The sequence below is a fragment of the Eublepharis macularius genome, chromosome 2 (assembly GCF_028583425.1).
Source record: "Eublepharis macularius isolate TG4126 chromosome 2, MPM_Emac_v1.0, whole genome shotgun sequence".
Classification (NCBI taxonomy): domain Eukaryota; kingdom Metazoa; phylum Chordata; class Lepidosauria; order Squamata; family Eublepharidae; genus Eublepharis; species Eublepharis macularius.
Window position 1 is genome coordinate 46,774,181 of NC_072791.1, and position 15,428 is coordinate 46,789,608.

The 15,428-nt window shown below is 43.6% G+C and overlaps 1 protein-coding gene across 6 annotated transcripts in view; it reads left to right on the forward strand.

Annotated features, from left to right (window-relative positions):
• The window catches only part of ENTPD5 (ectonucleoside triphosphate diphosphohydrolase 5 (inactive)), a 39,692-nt gene that overhangs the window by 6,789 nt on the left and 17,475 nt on the right, over positions 1–15,428 (forward strand). For all 6 annotated transcript variants that reach the window (XM_054972483.1, XM_054972481.1, XM_054972484.1 and 3 more), the window contains exons 2-9: positions 600–877; positions 1,594–1,673; positions 1,948–2,091; positions 2,471–2,546; positions 3,352–3,387; positions 3,586–3,674; positions 4,503–4,582; positions 5,168–5,229. In XM_054972483.1, coding sequence (XP_054828458.1) covers positions 658–877; positions 1,594–1,673; positions 1,948–2,091; positions 2,471–2,546; positions 3,352–3,387; positions 3,586–3,674; positions 4,503–4,582; positions 5,168–5,229 — 787 coding nt within the window. In that variant the 5' untranslated portion in view covers positions 600–657. The remainder of the gene's footprint in view (positions 1–599; positions 878–1,593; positions 1,674–1,947; positions 2,092–2,470; positions 2,547–3,351; positions 3,388–3,585; positions 3,675–4,502; positions 4,583–5,167; positions 5,230–15,428) is intronic.

Sequence of the window (15,428 nt, forward strand, 5' to 3'; positions counted from 1 at the left end):
TCATTCTAAAAATGATTTGAATCTGATTTGGAAGTAAAAGTTAATCTACACATTGACGATAATCCTAGAGAAGTAAGTAGAGATACAGGGACAGAAAACTGCTTCTTCCATTATGCCTCTCTAAAAACAATACATCACTCTTTTTCTAACAGGAGTGCCACCCTTCTCATATACTGGTTGTTCAAAGCAGCTGCTGTCAGCAGGAGATGAAATTCTCATTGTCTTTAGCTGTGAATGACATTTGTGTTCTCTGCTAGCCTGGTCTTCCAAATATGGCAGGACACAGAAGTCTTGGCCTGATTACAGTTCTGCAGAATTAAGGAATGAGTTAATTATACTGATCGTGTTGAACTCCACATTATCTTGAAGCTTGGAGACTGAGTGGTATGGGGGAAGATATCTTGTATGTTTATGGAATTAAACACAATTTTCAAATGGATTCAAAACATCAGTCTTTATCTTTATTCAAAACAGCAGTTAAATTACCAAAGTTCTTTTTGAAGCTTGAACTGTGCACCTGTCTCTATGGAAACTTTTAATGATGTGGGCAGCTTAGCATTATTAAATCTTTGCTACTAGTTTATACCTTTTGTCTCCAGGAATTTCTAGAAATCTGCAAGTCCTGATTCACCCAGCTGCTGCCCAAGGCTCCCAGTCATGATGGCACTTTCCTGGATCCCAGTCATTACCTTTCTTGCGCTTTCCTCCATTTACTGCATTGTTTCTCATCAAGACCCAGAGATGTGGTTCCAAAACCTCTTCCCGCCTAAGATGTGTCCTGCCAATACCAGCTCTGATACTTTTTATGGTATCATGTTTGATGCTGGAAGCACTGGGACACGAATTCATATTTACACCTTTGTACAGAGAAGCCCAGGTAAGATCACTTGGAAAGGTTGATGAGCAGATGTTTCTCAAGAGCTCTTGCCGTGGAGCTCTTGGATCATAAGTTTTGGCTAATCTCCATATTGGTTACCTTTTCATTATCCAAGACTGGAGAACAGGATGGAGCACTTCTGCAACCTGCTCATTCAATTCTGAGAGCAAAGTTATCTTAATGTTAGGTGCTGGGGTTTATAAGCTTTTGTTTTGATAGTCTTTTTCAATCATTCACTTTTGCCCTGTTTGTATAAGCTTACTTCTCTTTCTAAATTGTTGGTTCATTTGGGCTGTCTGAGTCTTTCTTTGAGAAGGTTCCCAGTTTAAGACCGAAGACTGATTGGTAGCCTTTTGTCTGAAATACTTAGAAGCACATTGAGTTTTATAAGGATATCAACTTGAGTAGCATAGAGGCATGGCTCTATGCTACTACCTCCATCAGTTTTTAAATTGATCCTGAAGTGAATTGTTAGGAGGCAGTCAGTTGACCAAAAAAAACACAAATCTGCGTTCTCAAAGTAGCCCTTGATGGGTTAAAAGGAGGCTCTAGAAGTCTGGCTTGTTTCACAAGATGGAAGAATGGGAAAACATGGGTCACATTACAGGAAGTATTAGATAACAGTTTAACTCCTTACTTCTGGTTGTGAAGCTTGATCCAAATCAGCACCAAAGCATTCATTATTATAACAGCTGCTTTATATATTTGTTTTACAGAAAAAGCTCCAGAATTAGAAGGGGAAATCTTTGAATCAGTCAAGCCAGGGCTATCAGCTTACGCCGATCAACCTCAGAAAGTAAGAAGTTATGATGGATTCTTGTGTTTCTGTGGCTTCTCCCTTGTCCTTTCCTCCATTCTGGAGAAAGTTGATATAACTTGGAAAACAAATACAAATAGAAAAAGTAATAAAAGGACAGGTATGAGTAAGGAATAAGAAAAGTACTCCCAGTAAAAGGAGGTTTTGAGAAGGACATTGAATGTAAATAGAGAAAGATCTGAAAGAAGCTTGAAACTGTTCCTCTGCCTAGCACCACTCAAACACTCATTTCTTGGTTTGTATCCTTCTTTAGGGTGCAGAAACAGTCAGAAAATTATTAGAAATGGCCCAGGAAGCGGTGCCACCCAGCCATTGGAAGAAGACCCCAGTAGTATTGAAAGCCACAGCAGGTCTGCGTCTGTTAGCAGAGCACAAAGCCCAGGCTCTGCTCTCAGAGGTAACAGTGGGTTGTATTTGGAAAGTAAAGGCTTCAGGTTGCTATGCTGGCCCAAAGTAAAAATCCAGAAAGAGAAGCCTGACCTGGAGAATGCAAAAGTTTACTTGCATAGGGTTTTGTGGCGTTTTGGTTGGTATTTAATAAGGAAGTAATATCTCAGTAATAACGGATTGGATGATACTGGCATTGTGTAGAAGCAGAGACTTTCTTTTTCTTCCTTACTTGTGTAAGTGTGTTTGTCATTAATTAGCCTCTGGGTTTTGGTGGTTGTGTGTGTGTGTGTGTGTGTGTGTGTGTGTGTGTGTGTGTGTGTGTGTTTTAAACGGTTTATATTGGAACTTCAAATTCAACGAACGTAACTCCTTTTTCTTTTTTGCAGGTCAGGGGGGTCTTTGAGGAATCACCCTTTCTAGTCCCCACTAACAGTGTTAGCATCATGGATGGAACTTATGAAGGTAGGTCCTAGAAAGGAGAAAACGAATTGGGATAACAGAGGGGAAATAATTATGGAAGCAAGAAGGAAGGAGCAGTGCCTCTCAGAGTTGACTGAAAGGTAAAATATTCCTGGTGCTGCTCTTGATAAGTTAAAAACCACAGGCTCCTGTTAGACCCAAAATTCATTTCTCTGTGGGTTTCCTGTAGAGGGAAGCAAAAAACCTCCTTAGTCACACTAGTTAGCCTTCATAAAATGATACCAGATGATAAGCGTAGTTCCTATTAGGCATGTTCCCTACTTCACAGAGTTACTGATGGAAGTAGCCTGGGAAAATTCAAACCAGCAAATTGGTGTTGTGAGTAAATAGGATTTCTACTATCAAGGCTGAATCTTGACACCCAGAGAAATGGTTGGATGTTTTGCCATATGTTGTAACTCAACCTATGTGCATGAAACAGTCTTCAACTCATTTTCCAGTAAAGATGATGCAATGATTCCGCTGAGCTGACCTCAAAAGATTGTTGGAAGATACAAAAAAAATAAGGTGACCTCAAAAAAGATTTTTGGAAGATATAAAAAGTAAAGTCTCAGATATTTTTTGTGGCAGGGGGTCATGGAAAGATTGAGAAAGGTGAGGGAAATCTCAGACACATATTGAAACATCTGGGTAGGGAGTCAAATCAAATTTTACTTAGACAGATATGGCTAACCGATTAACAGAGAACAGAGGTGGAGGCAGTTCAGTATCAACTGATGCTCTTCTGTGTTGCATTTGAGGTTTAAAAATGGAAGAAGTTTCAGGGGCTCTTTCTTGCTTCTTGCAGGTATTCTTGCCTGGATCACAGTGAACTTTTTGACAGGTAATTGTCAGTACATTATTCAGTTTTAAGGTGGATAGAGCCTCTTCTATAGAAATTGGTCATGCAGCCCTATGGCTGCAGGCTGTTTTCCTCGTACATCTGCTACAGTATCCTATGATTCTACTGAAACCCAGCAAGGGCTGGGGGGAAATTGATACTATGGGAAGAATCTTTGAACATTTCCAATGATATTTTTAGGGCAGCTGTATGGTCGGAACCAAGAGACTGTGGGGACCTTGGATTTGGGAGGAGCCTCAACTCAGATTACATTCTTGCCACAACTAGAGGTGAGCAGTAGGTTTCATTCAGTATTTTTTGGTTTGCTGTGACTTTGGGTAACCTCATATCTGTGAGCCAATTTTCTTATAGCTTCTGTGTTATTGGTTAGGTTGCTAGGCTATATGGGAGAATTTTAAAACAGAGAGAATGTGAAATGAAAAATATATTTAAGAGCTGGAATGGTGTGCTGGTTTGAGTAGGATATCTTATTGTGGGTCAGCTACACTCTCAGTCTAGCAGCTAGACTCTAGCCTATCATAAAAGAAGGGGGGGAACCTTAGATACTGTGCTGTACTCCTTAGTGGAAGCGTGGGGTTAAAATACCCTAAAATAAATAATGATTGTACCTTTGCTGCTCTTCAAATTCAATTCTATAGTATTCAAATTAGTGCAGCAATCCAAACATTCAGCTTTTCCTAAGGCTTATATTTTTTTAACCCACTCTTCCTCCACCAATTGCACATGGTTTTTCCTTCATGAGATCTTCACAACATTTGTAGGATTAGACTAAGAGGCAATGATTGGCTAAGATTAACCACGTACACTCAGTATAAGGAGCAGAGGAATGAGCCTTAGGCTGAACTACTTTGGCGGCTGGAGAAGCAAGGTAAAGATACAGTCATAAATAATATTAATATTAGGCTATCATGTCTCTACCACTTGCTAATATTTGAGTATTCGTGTAGATGATAATGTACTTCGTGGATGCAGCAAAACTACAAAACAGTTGTAGAAAGGCATCCTTTCTGTCTAACATTGCTGCATTTGTATATATAATCTCTTTGAAACTTAACAAATTTCCAAAATAATATTTTTTTCATTATCCTAATTTTTAGGAAACCCTTGAACAAACACCAGTGGATTTCCTAACCTCATTTGAAATGTTCAACAGCACTTACAAGCTCTACACGCACAGGTGAGTAGGGATGTCCCATACAAACAACCTTTTTTTGTAGTGTACCTTGAAACTTCTGTCACAGTAACATGTCTTAATAATTTGTTATACAGAAATAAAGCCAATACATTTTGCCAGTTGTCAGTGTTTAAAAATAAACTGAGGCAAGTGCCAGAAATGTGTCTTTTGTATTATAAAAACAGGGTAATGTTTGCATTATGATAGCGTCACATGTTGGCATCACATAGCTGAAATTCAACAAGTAAGGAGTTTATTTTTGCAGAATCCATGCTTCTATATAGGTTGCTGATTAATTTTTCACAAATGGGATAGATTAGAACTCACATTTTTTTAACATACGGCTTATGCTGAGTCAGACTGCTGGTCCGTCTCATTCAGTATTGTCTCCTCTGACTGACAGCAGCTTACTCCAGGGTCCATGGCAGAGAGAGGTCATTTCTATCACACATAGCCCGAGGTTCTTTAACTGAAGATGATAGGGATAAAACCTGAGAACTTCTACAGGCAAAGGATGTTCTCTACTGCTGAGTCATCAGCCCTTCCTCTTTTAGTTAACATATAAGCAATGTTTTTCCTTGTTTGCAGCTATTTGGGTTTTGGGTTGAAGGCTGCACGACTAGCAACTTTAGGAGCCTTGGAAATGGGAGGTAAGAATGGATAAAATAAAACCATGTTATTTTGTGATACTTAGCAAATCCACATTTTCTTGACTGGAGTCTCATTCTTGTTTCTATGTTTATTGGTAGTGGTTTGTATAGGAAATGGTATTTATTTCTAATGTAACTATTTATTTAAGGCATTTCTATGCTGCCTTTCTCTGCCTGTGGACTCCAGGTGATTACTCTACAAAGAGAGGGAAATAACAGTACAGTGTAACTGCATGATAATTCCAGGAGGATTGTGGGAGAGTCTTATTCTGGCCAGCCAAGAATATAGTAATTGTTTGGTAGAATACCAGTCACAAATGATGTTTACTGGGTTAGGGAATCTGTGGCTAATGTTATTATCAGCAAATACTGTTATAAAATCTCATGCTTCAATTGGATTGTATTGTCGAAGGCTTTCACGGCCGGAGAACGATGGTTGTTGTGGGTTTTCCGGGCTGCACTGCCGTGGTCTTGGCACTGTAGTTCCTGATGTTTCGCCAGCAGCTGTGGCTGGCATCTTCAGAGGTGTAGCACCAAAAGACAGAGATCTCTCAGTGTCTCACTGAGAGATCTCTGTCTTTTGGTGCTACACCTCTGAAGATGCCAGCCACAGCTGCTGGCGAAACGTCAGGAACTACAGTGCCAAGACCACGGCAGTGCAGCCCGGAAAACCCACAACAACCTTCAATTGGATTGTTGCTACCTGAAAATGGCAGCAAATACTGTCAATTTGAAAAAATACAGCATTTTGGTTTTTTGCCATTCTGATAGAGAGCTAAGTGAAATAGATGTATTTTAATTGCCTTTCCAAAAACTGCTTAGGCAGGGGGCAGATGAACTTCCTAGGAGAGTGCATTCCATAATTTTGGTGCTGTCACTTTAAAAGATCCTGTCACACATGGCCACAAATCAAAAGGGTAGCACATGCAACTAGGTTCCTATTGGAGAATGTGGTCCTTCACGTATCTCATCTCCAAACTGTTTAGGGATTTAAAAGTCAAAACTAGCACTTTAAATTGTGCTTTGAAATTTATTGGCAGCCAGTGCAAATGGTTCAGAATAGATGTCATGCAGTCTTCGCAGTGAGCTCCAGTCATCATCTAGGTAACTGCATTTTGGGTTAAAGCGTCCAAGAACTCTTCAAAGGCAGCCTTGTAAACTGTTACAATTAATCTAATCTGGATTTCATTAGGACAGTAACTGTGCCCAGGTGTAACTTTTCTAGGAAGGATCTCAGTTGTTATATGTATCTAAGCTGATAAGAGGCACTCCTGACCACTACTGGGACGTAGACCACTCAATTGCAAGGATGGGAGTCAAGGACTCAAAACTGTGAACCTGAGACTTCTGGGGGGAGTACAGTCCCATTCAGAACAGGTTGAATCTCATATCCTGGACCAACAGGACCTCCAATAGATAGCATTTTCGTCTTGTAAGTATTAAGCTTGTTTGTTCATCAGTGTCCAGGCTTTCACTGCCTTCAAATTCTGGTCCAGACAATCCACTGCCTCTTTAGAATAAATTGAAATGGTCAAGGTCTCTCAACATGTTGTACCCCTAAATCTGAACACTTACAGTCTCAAGAATAAACAGTTAGCTGTGAGGCCTTTGCAAAGTTTTTTGCTGATAAAATAGCACAAATATGCTCTGATCTGGATGCTAGCTATAATACAGATGAGATGGAAGAAATGCTTGCTGCACCATCTGGACCACTTTGAACCAGTTACAATGAGCGATTTTAATAGGATCCTGGCATCTGTGAAAGCCACTACTTTTGTACTGGATTCCTGCCCATCTTGCTGTCAAAATCAAGTAAGGACCACATAAATGAACCACTGAGGTCTATAATAAATCAATCTCTAACTCAGGGCACCTTCCCCTGTCTGTTTGAAGAGGCAGTTATCTATTCGCTAATTAAAAAACTATCCAGACAAATATGATATGGTTAATTATCAGCCATCAGCTGGCAGCAGGAGTAGCTGACCAACTCCAGGTCTTGGATAACTCTAGTGCCCTGGACCCTTTTCAGTCTGGATTCAGACCAGGTCATGGGACAGAGATGGCTCTAGTAGCATTAGCAAATGATCTCTGTCTGAGCACAGACAAAGGCTATGCTTCATTATTGCTCCTCCTGGATCTATCTGTAGCCTTTTACACAATAGACCATGCCATCTTGTTGAGGTGTTTGGAGGCCAAAGTGGGCTTCAAAGAATGGTTCTTGGACTGGTTTAAATCGTTTCTCATGGAAAGTACTCAAAGGGTTGCAGTTGGAGATCAGCTGTCTCCAGAGTCGGAATTATCTTGCGGGTTTCCACAGGGCACAGTCTTATCTCTCATGTTATTCAACCTCCAAGTAAAGCCTTTAGGAGAACTCATTCATAGCTATGCAGTAGGATGCCATCAATATGCAGATAACACCCAACTCTATATCTCAGTATCCAAATCACCACAGAATGCAGTAGAAATTTTGGGTCATTGCCTGAAAGCTGTGGTCAAATGGCTGAAAGTGAACAGATTGAAATTAAACTCAGACAAGACAGAAATGATGCTCATTGGGAAGGCAGAGATCTTGATTGATTGATTAGATTTTTAGCCCACCCTCCCCACAAGCAGGCTCAGGGCGGGTTACAATCATAAATAAATTACAACGGATAAAAACAATAAAATGAGATCTAAGTACAACATGAATTTCAGTATTCCAGATGGGGCACCCTTTCCCTGCCCACCATACACAAAGGAAAAAAGGGGAGAAAAGAGTGGAGATGTGGGTTGGTGAAACTCTAACTCACCAAGCATAGGGGGGCAGATGGACCATATTGCCCCCTACACACACTGGTAGGAGACCGGCAGGAGGCTAATTAGATGGATCCCATGCTGGCCTCAACCATATGCCTTGCGGAACAACTATGTCTTACAGGCCCGCCGAAAAGATATGAGATCTTGGCAGGCCCGAGTGTCTTCTGACAGAAAGTTCCACCAGGTCGGGGCCAGGACAGAAAATGCCCTGGCCCTGGTCTAGGCCAGCCGAGCCTTCCTGTGGCCAGGGACCACCATAGGTGTTCACCTGCAGATTTGAGAGCTCTCCAAGGTACATATGGGGAGAGGCGGTCCCTCAGGTATGCTGGTCCCAGTCCATTTAGGGCTTTATAGGTCAGAACCAAAAACTTGAACCTGATCCAGAACTCCACAGGGAGCCAATGTAGCTGCTGTAGAGTTGGAGTCACATGTGCCCTGAAGGAAATTCCTGTCAGGACACAAGCAGCTGCATTTTGGACCTGCTGCAGTTTCCGGGTCAGACCCAAGGAAAGCCCTGTGTAGAGCAAGTTATAGTAGTCTAGTCTAGGTGACCATTGCATGGATCACTGTTGTTAGGTCATGGGTTGAGAGATAGGAGGAAGCTGCCTGGCCTGCTGGAGATGGAAAAAGGCAGTTCAGGTAGCTGCCTTGACCTGGGGCTCCATTAACAAGAAGGAGTCCAGTGTCACACCAAGGCTCCTGACAGATGGAGTGGGCACAAGTGGTGCCCCATCAAAAGTTGGGAGCTGGATCTCCATATCTACACCCCCATGGCCTAAGTACAGGACCTCTGTCTTCATGGGGTTCAGCTTCAGTCTACTCCGCTTCACCCATCCAGACACGGTTCCCAATGCTCTAATTAGGGCATCAGGAGCAGAGCCAGGCCAGCTGTCCATCAACAGGTACAACTGGGTGTCACTCGCATATTGATGGCAACCCAGTCCAAAACTCTGTGCCAGCTGGGCGAGAGGGCACATGTAGAAATTAAACAACAACAGGGAGAGTAACGCCCCCTGCGGGACTCCGCACACCAAGGATTGGCGCGCTGATAACCTCTCTCCCAGCGCCACTCTCTGTCCCCGACTGTGGAGAAAAGAGACAAGCTGCTGCAAGGCAGTCCCTCAAATCCCCACATCGGCAAGGCGGTGGGTCAACAATTCATGGTCGACCATGTTGAACACTGCTGAGAGGTCTAGCAACACCAGTAATGCTGACCTGCCTCGATCCAGATGCCTACGGAGATTGTCTGTGACGGCGACCATCACTGTCTCAGTCCTGTGGCCTGGGCAGAAACTGTACTGGAATGGGTCCAGGATCGATGCATCTTCCAGGAAACCCTGCATCTGCTCCACCACCGCTTGCTCAATCACCTTACCCAGAAATGGGAGGTTTGAGACTGGGCGGTAACTGGATGGATCAGTGGGGTCCAAAGTTGGCTTTTTCAGGAGAGGCCTCACTACAGCTTCCTTTAATGCCCCAGAAAAAACCTCGGCTCTCAGTGACAGAATAATAATGGCCTCCAGCAGGGCCCTCAGCCCATCGATACTGGCCTTAACCAGCCACAAGGGCAGGGATCCAAGGGGCACATGGTGGGCCTCACCAGCTACAGGATCCTGTCAACATCCTCCTGGGAGACCAGACCAAAGTGATCCAATACTGGGCCAGAAGACAGCCAAAGGGTCTCCAGTTCCCTTACTGTATCAACCGTGGCTGGCAGGTCACGGCGGAGAGATAAGACTTTATCCTCAAAAAAGCTCCCCAAAACCTCACAGCTAATAGCTGAATTTCTAATTTAGCAGTCTCCCTGCAAGAGGGAGACCAAGGACCAAACAACTTGAAATAATTTTGCTGGGCGTAAGTTAGCAGATGCTACGGAGGCAGCATAATACTCCTACTTTGCCACCTCATAGGATTTCATAAACGCTCTATAAGATGATCTTGCCTCTTCGCTCTGATTCTGCCGCCACACTCGCTCCAGCTAGTTGTAGCTCCTCCGTGGACCAGGGGGCTAGTCTGGCACAGGAACGGAGAGGGCAACGGAGGGGGGGGGGGTTCATCGATGGTTTTGGAGAGACGACTATGCCAGTCCTCCACCAGCTCATCTAACGAACCGCCAGAGGGCATCGGATCCCGCAGAGCATTCTGGAAACCAATTGGATCCATTAGTCTCTGCGGGTGAGCATAAATCAGCTCACTGCCCATGCAGGAAGGGGCTGGCACTCCCAGACGGGCCTTCAGGACAAAGTGGTCTGACCATGGCACTGCCTCAATGGGCACCTGAATCCCCATTCCAAAGATCAAATCTAGCGTGTGGCTCGCTTGATGTGTGAGAGCCGAAACAAATTGGGAGAGCCCTAGTGCTGCCATGGATGACACCAGGTCCGCAGCCTGTAAGGAGGCGGCATCATCCACATGGATATTGAAGTCACCCAAAACTAACAGCCTAGGGTACTCCAAAGCCCACCCCACCACCACCTCCAACAGGCTTGATAGGGTAACTGCTGGTGCCCTAGGCAATCGGTATACCAAACAGATAGCCAAGCTCTCCTCAGCATCCCACAACAGGCCAACACAATCAGTGCCAGTGATCTTTAGTGCAGAGAGCGGCCTGAAGGAGAAAGACTCCTGAATGAGAATAGCCACTCCTGCCCCCACCCCCAACCGTCCGTCCGGGACTGATGAAGGACCGAGAACCCTGGGGGAGCCAGCTCTTTCAAGGCAACTGTTTTGCCATCCCTCGCCCAGGTCTTAGCCACGCACACCAGGTCCACATTTTCCACTGCAAAGAAATCTTGCAGTGTCTTGGTCATATTGTTGATGGGCCTGACGTTACACAACAGCAGTGCGGGAGGGAGGTAATTCATCCTCCTAGCCTCCCAACCAGCATGCCTCAGGATGGGACAAAGGTTGGAAGGACACCGAGCCCTACCATGTCTCCATGGCCTTCCCTTCCAAAACCGCGTCCCACCGCCATATCTCCCTCAACCCCGGAGCACTGGGATCCCCAGCTCCATTCCGGTCTCCTCTCTCACCACCACCCCACAATCTCCATTCCCTAACATACCCTACCACAATACAACACAGCAACAGAAACTCAGTTCCTGTCAGGCTATGGATGACAGGATATGGTAGACAGGTCTCTGTACCATTGCAACAAGAAGTCATTTAACAAGAACATTGCAACAAGAAGTCAACCATTTAACTCTTGGTTAAATGGTTTTATTCAGAAATCCAATCATTTCCATATATATGTCCATAGAATTACTCAGAGGCAAACAAGCATCTAAGCAGTACACACTTCCTTGATAGGAATAGAAACTTGAAAGTACAGCTCTAAATACTCAGTCATTTCCCCCCTCCCACTTAGACCACAGTTTTGCATGGGAAGGGGTCTGGGAATTCATTCTAGAGTATATAGACAGGACAAACGACATAAGAGTAAACTGTAACATTTTAGACAGCGCAAGGTCACTTCTGTGAGCTTCAAAGGAAAGAGATAAGACAGCTGTGTTCTCAGGCTGCTTGAGAAACAAAAGTGACGGTTAGAGCATTTGCAAAATGAAATTAAGATACAGCATTAGCAATGGTTTACCACCTAGAACAGTGATGGCGAACCTTTTTGAGCCTGTGTGCCCAAATTGTAACACAAACCCAACTTATTTCAACGTGCCACATTGCAATTAAACCTGAATACTGAGGTTTTAGTTTAGAAAAAACAACTCATACAGTTGTCTGAACTAATTAACATCTTTTGTCTTAAAAGAAAAACACAATAACAGAACGTTCAATGATATCGTTTTTTATTGAAAAAAAACATCAACTCTAGTAAATGAAAAAAAATTATTATAGTAATACGTTGTACACATTGCCTGAAGCCAGATGATTTATATAAACTTTTTAAATAATTATGTGCAGGGGTCGTTTCCTAGAAAAAGAACTGCAGGAACTCATTAGCATAACTCATTAGCATATGCAACACCCCTTGACATCACTGGATGTGTGTCAGAAGGCAACATCCACCCCTCAGGCCCCTTTCCCCAAAAATCTCCAGGTATCTCCTTAAAGCAGAGTGAACTCAAAGCACCTTACCCTCCTCTGGAGAGCCAGCCCTGCTTGCACCCACACATGCACTCACTCACTCACTTTCTGTCACAAGTCGCAAATGAAAATAAAGCAGCAGAGCAGAATGAATTCAAATGAGACCAGCCCCACTCGGCTTGCACTCATTCTCTCGCCCCGCCCCCCTTCATGAATCACAAATGAAAGTAAAGCAGCAGAGCAGAATGAATGCAAAGCAGCTTACGTTCTTTTGGAGCCCAGCCCCACTCGGCTTGCACTCATTCACTCATTTTCTCTCTCTCCCTCACACGAGTCACAAATGAAAATAAAGCAGCAGAGCAGAATGAATTCAAAGGAGACCAGCCCCACTCGGCTTGCACTCATTCTCTCTCTCTCTCCCCCACTCACAAGTCACAAATGAAAGTAAAGCAGCAGAGCAGAATGAATTCAAAGGAGATCAGCCCCACTCAGCTTGCACGCAATCTCTCTCTCTCTCTCTCTCTCTCTCTCTCTCTCTCTCTCTCTCTCTCTCTCTCTCTCTCCCCGCCACACGAGTCACAAATGAAAATAAAGCAGCAGAGCAGAAAGAATTCAAAGGAGACCAGTGCCACTCAGCTTGCACACATTCTCTCTCTCTCTCTCTCCCCCTCACAAGTCACAAATGAAAATAAAGCCGCAGAACAGAAAGAATTCAAAGCAGCTTACCTTCCTTTGGAGCCCAGCCGGAGGAAATGGAATCACGTGGGTGGGGCCCAAACCCACGTGATCTCTTTTCAGAGTACCAGAACGCCGTTCCAGCGCCTTCCGCCTCCAAATGAGCCCTGGCTCGCGTGCCCACAGAGAGGGCTCTGCGTTCCAGCTGTGGCACGTGTGCCATAGGTTCGCCATCGCTGACCTAGAACAATGACATGGATGTAGGAGTACAGATATGACATTTCTGCCTCCCCAAAACTTCCCCTTCCCCTCAGGGCCCAGATTTGTCAGGATAACGTTTGTGAAATTTTGAAATTAGTCTTGGAGCATTTACATGAGGTTGCTCTACCATTCTCTTGAAAGATTCAGCAAAGTCCTTCCACCTGATTAAGTAAAAAAAGCTTATTGTGTTTGATTTTAGAGTCCAGAATTTCTTCCACTTCATAGTGGATCTGGCCATCCACCAGTGTTGGATGAGGAGCTCCCTTTCCTGGATGCCATTCATCCAGTGGGGGAGCTTTTTTCAAAAGACTGAAATGAAACGTTGGGTGGATTTGTTTTAAGTTCTTTAGAAGTTCTACCTCCACAGTTACATCATTTATCACCCTTTTTACAGGAAAAAGTCCTAGGAATTTTAACCCCAGTTTTTTACTAGGCTGTTCTCCTTTAATGTTTTTAGTGGAGATGTACACAAAGTCTCCTTGTTGTAGCTGCCATTGTTCAGAACATTTTCTGTCAGCAATTTTTTTATAGACCTCTTTAGCTTTCTTTAAAGTCTCTTGTATCACCTCCCACTGGGAAGTTAAGTTGGTCCACCACTCTCCCAAATCTCCAGGTTTTTGGGAATCAGTTGTTGTAGCAAAAGGTAAAGCGTTCCCCTCATACCCTTGGGATATTTTGAATGGAGAAACTCCTGTAGAGTTGTGGATCGAATTGTTATATGCATATTCGGCAAAATAAATGAAATCAATCTAATTATCTTGTTGATAGTTAATGTAGCATCTTAAAAATTGTTCTAACACTTGATTTGTGCATTTGGTTTGTCCGTTGGTCTGAGAATGATGGGCAGAGCTTAGACCTTGTTCAATTCCAGTAACTCCCGCCAGAAGTTGGCAACGAACTGTACCCCCCCCCCCCAATTCGCGTTTACTTTGGTAGGAAATGAATGTAATCTGACCACATGTTTCATAAACAGGCTGGCTAATTTTTTTAGCTGTGGGGATAGTAGTACATGGAATGAAATGAGCTTGCTTAGAAAATAAGCCCACAACCACTAAAATGACTGTATATCCTTTTGAGGGGGGAAGGTCAGTGATAAAGTCCATTGATATTATAGCCCATGGTCTAGGAGGGGTTTCCAACAGTTGCAATAGTCCAGGGGTTTTTCCCCTCCTAGTTGTCCGCATTATACATACTGGACAGGAAGATACATATTGAGAGACATCTTTTCTCATATTTGGCCACCAAAATTGTCTTTGCACTAAATGAAGGGTTTTCAAATACCCGAAATGACCGGCTAGCTTTGAATCATGACATTGTTGTAAGATTTCTTTTCTTAAACCAACTGGGATGTAGAGTTTGTTCCTCCTGTACCAGTAGCCATCCTCCTCCTGTTTCAGCTCGGCTTTGGGCACATTTTCCCCCTCCCTTTCGGTTTCAGCTCTTATCTCTCCCCATTCTGAGAGATCAGGTTTCATACTGCTTTGTGGTTTTTCAATTTGGCTGCGTGTCTTCACCATTCCTCCCAATTGAGCTGGTGAGAAAACTTTATCAATTATCTCCTCCCTCTGGCTGTCATGTTGGGGCATTTGTGAAAGTGCATCCACTAGGAAATTTGACCAGCCAGGGAGGTACTTCAAGGTAAAGTTGAATTTAGAAAAGAATTCCACCCACTTTAATTGTTTGGCACTCAGTTTACAGGGGTGCATAATGCCTCTAAGTTTTTATGATCAGTCTATACTTCAAAAGGTACTTCAGCCCCTTCCAACCAATGCCTACAGGTGGTAAGTGCTAATTTCACTGCAAAAGATTCCTTTTCCCATACGCTCCAATTGCGTTCAGTCTCAGAGAATTTTTTCGAAATGTATGCACGGGGTGCAGCTTCCCCTCATCATTTGGTTGTAGGAGCACCCCCTACACACGGCAGTGTCACTAGCATCAACCTAGACCACAAATTTCCAGTTCTCATCAGGGTGTTGTAGAACCGGTTCAGAAATAAACAGCTTTTTTAGGTTTTCAAAAGCCTCCTGGCATTCCTGAGTCCAGTTCAATCTGGCACTGGGCTTTTGCGCTTGCAGTCCCTTCCCCTTCGTTTTTAACAAGTCCGTTAAGTGGAGGGCGATTTGAGCAAAGTTTTTTTTGAAGGGTTGGTAAAAGTTAGTGAATCCTAGAAATGACTGCAATTGCCTTCTTGTTTGCGGGGCCTCCCACCCCACTACAGCTTGGATTTTTGCCGGGTCCATTTTCAGTCCTTAATGAGAGACTCGGTACCCAAAAAATTCCAGTTCATTTTTATGAAATTCACATTTAGACCATTTTACTGGCAGTTTGTGTTTCCTTAACACCTTTCTGACCAATTCCACATGGGATTCTTTATCAGCAGTATAAATCAACATGTCATCTAGATAAACAACCACACCTTTGTATAGGTA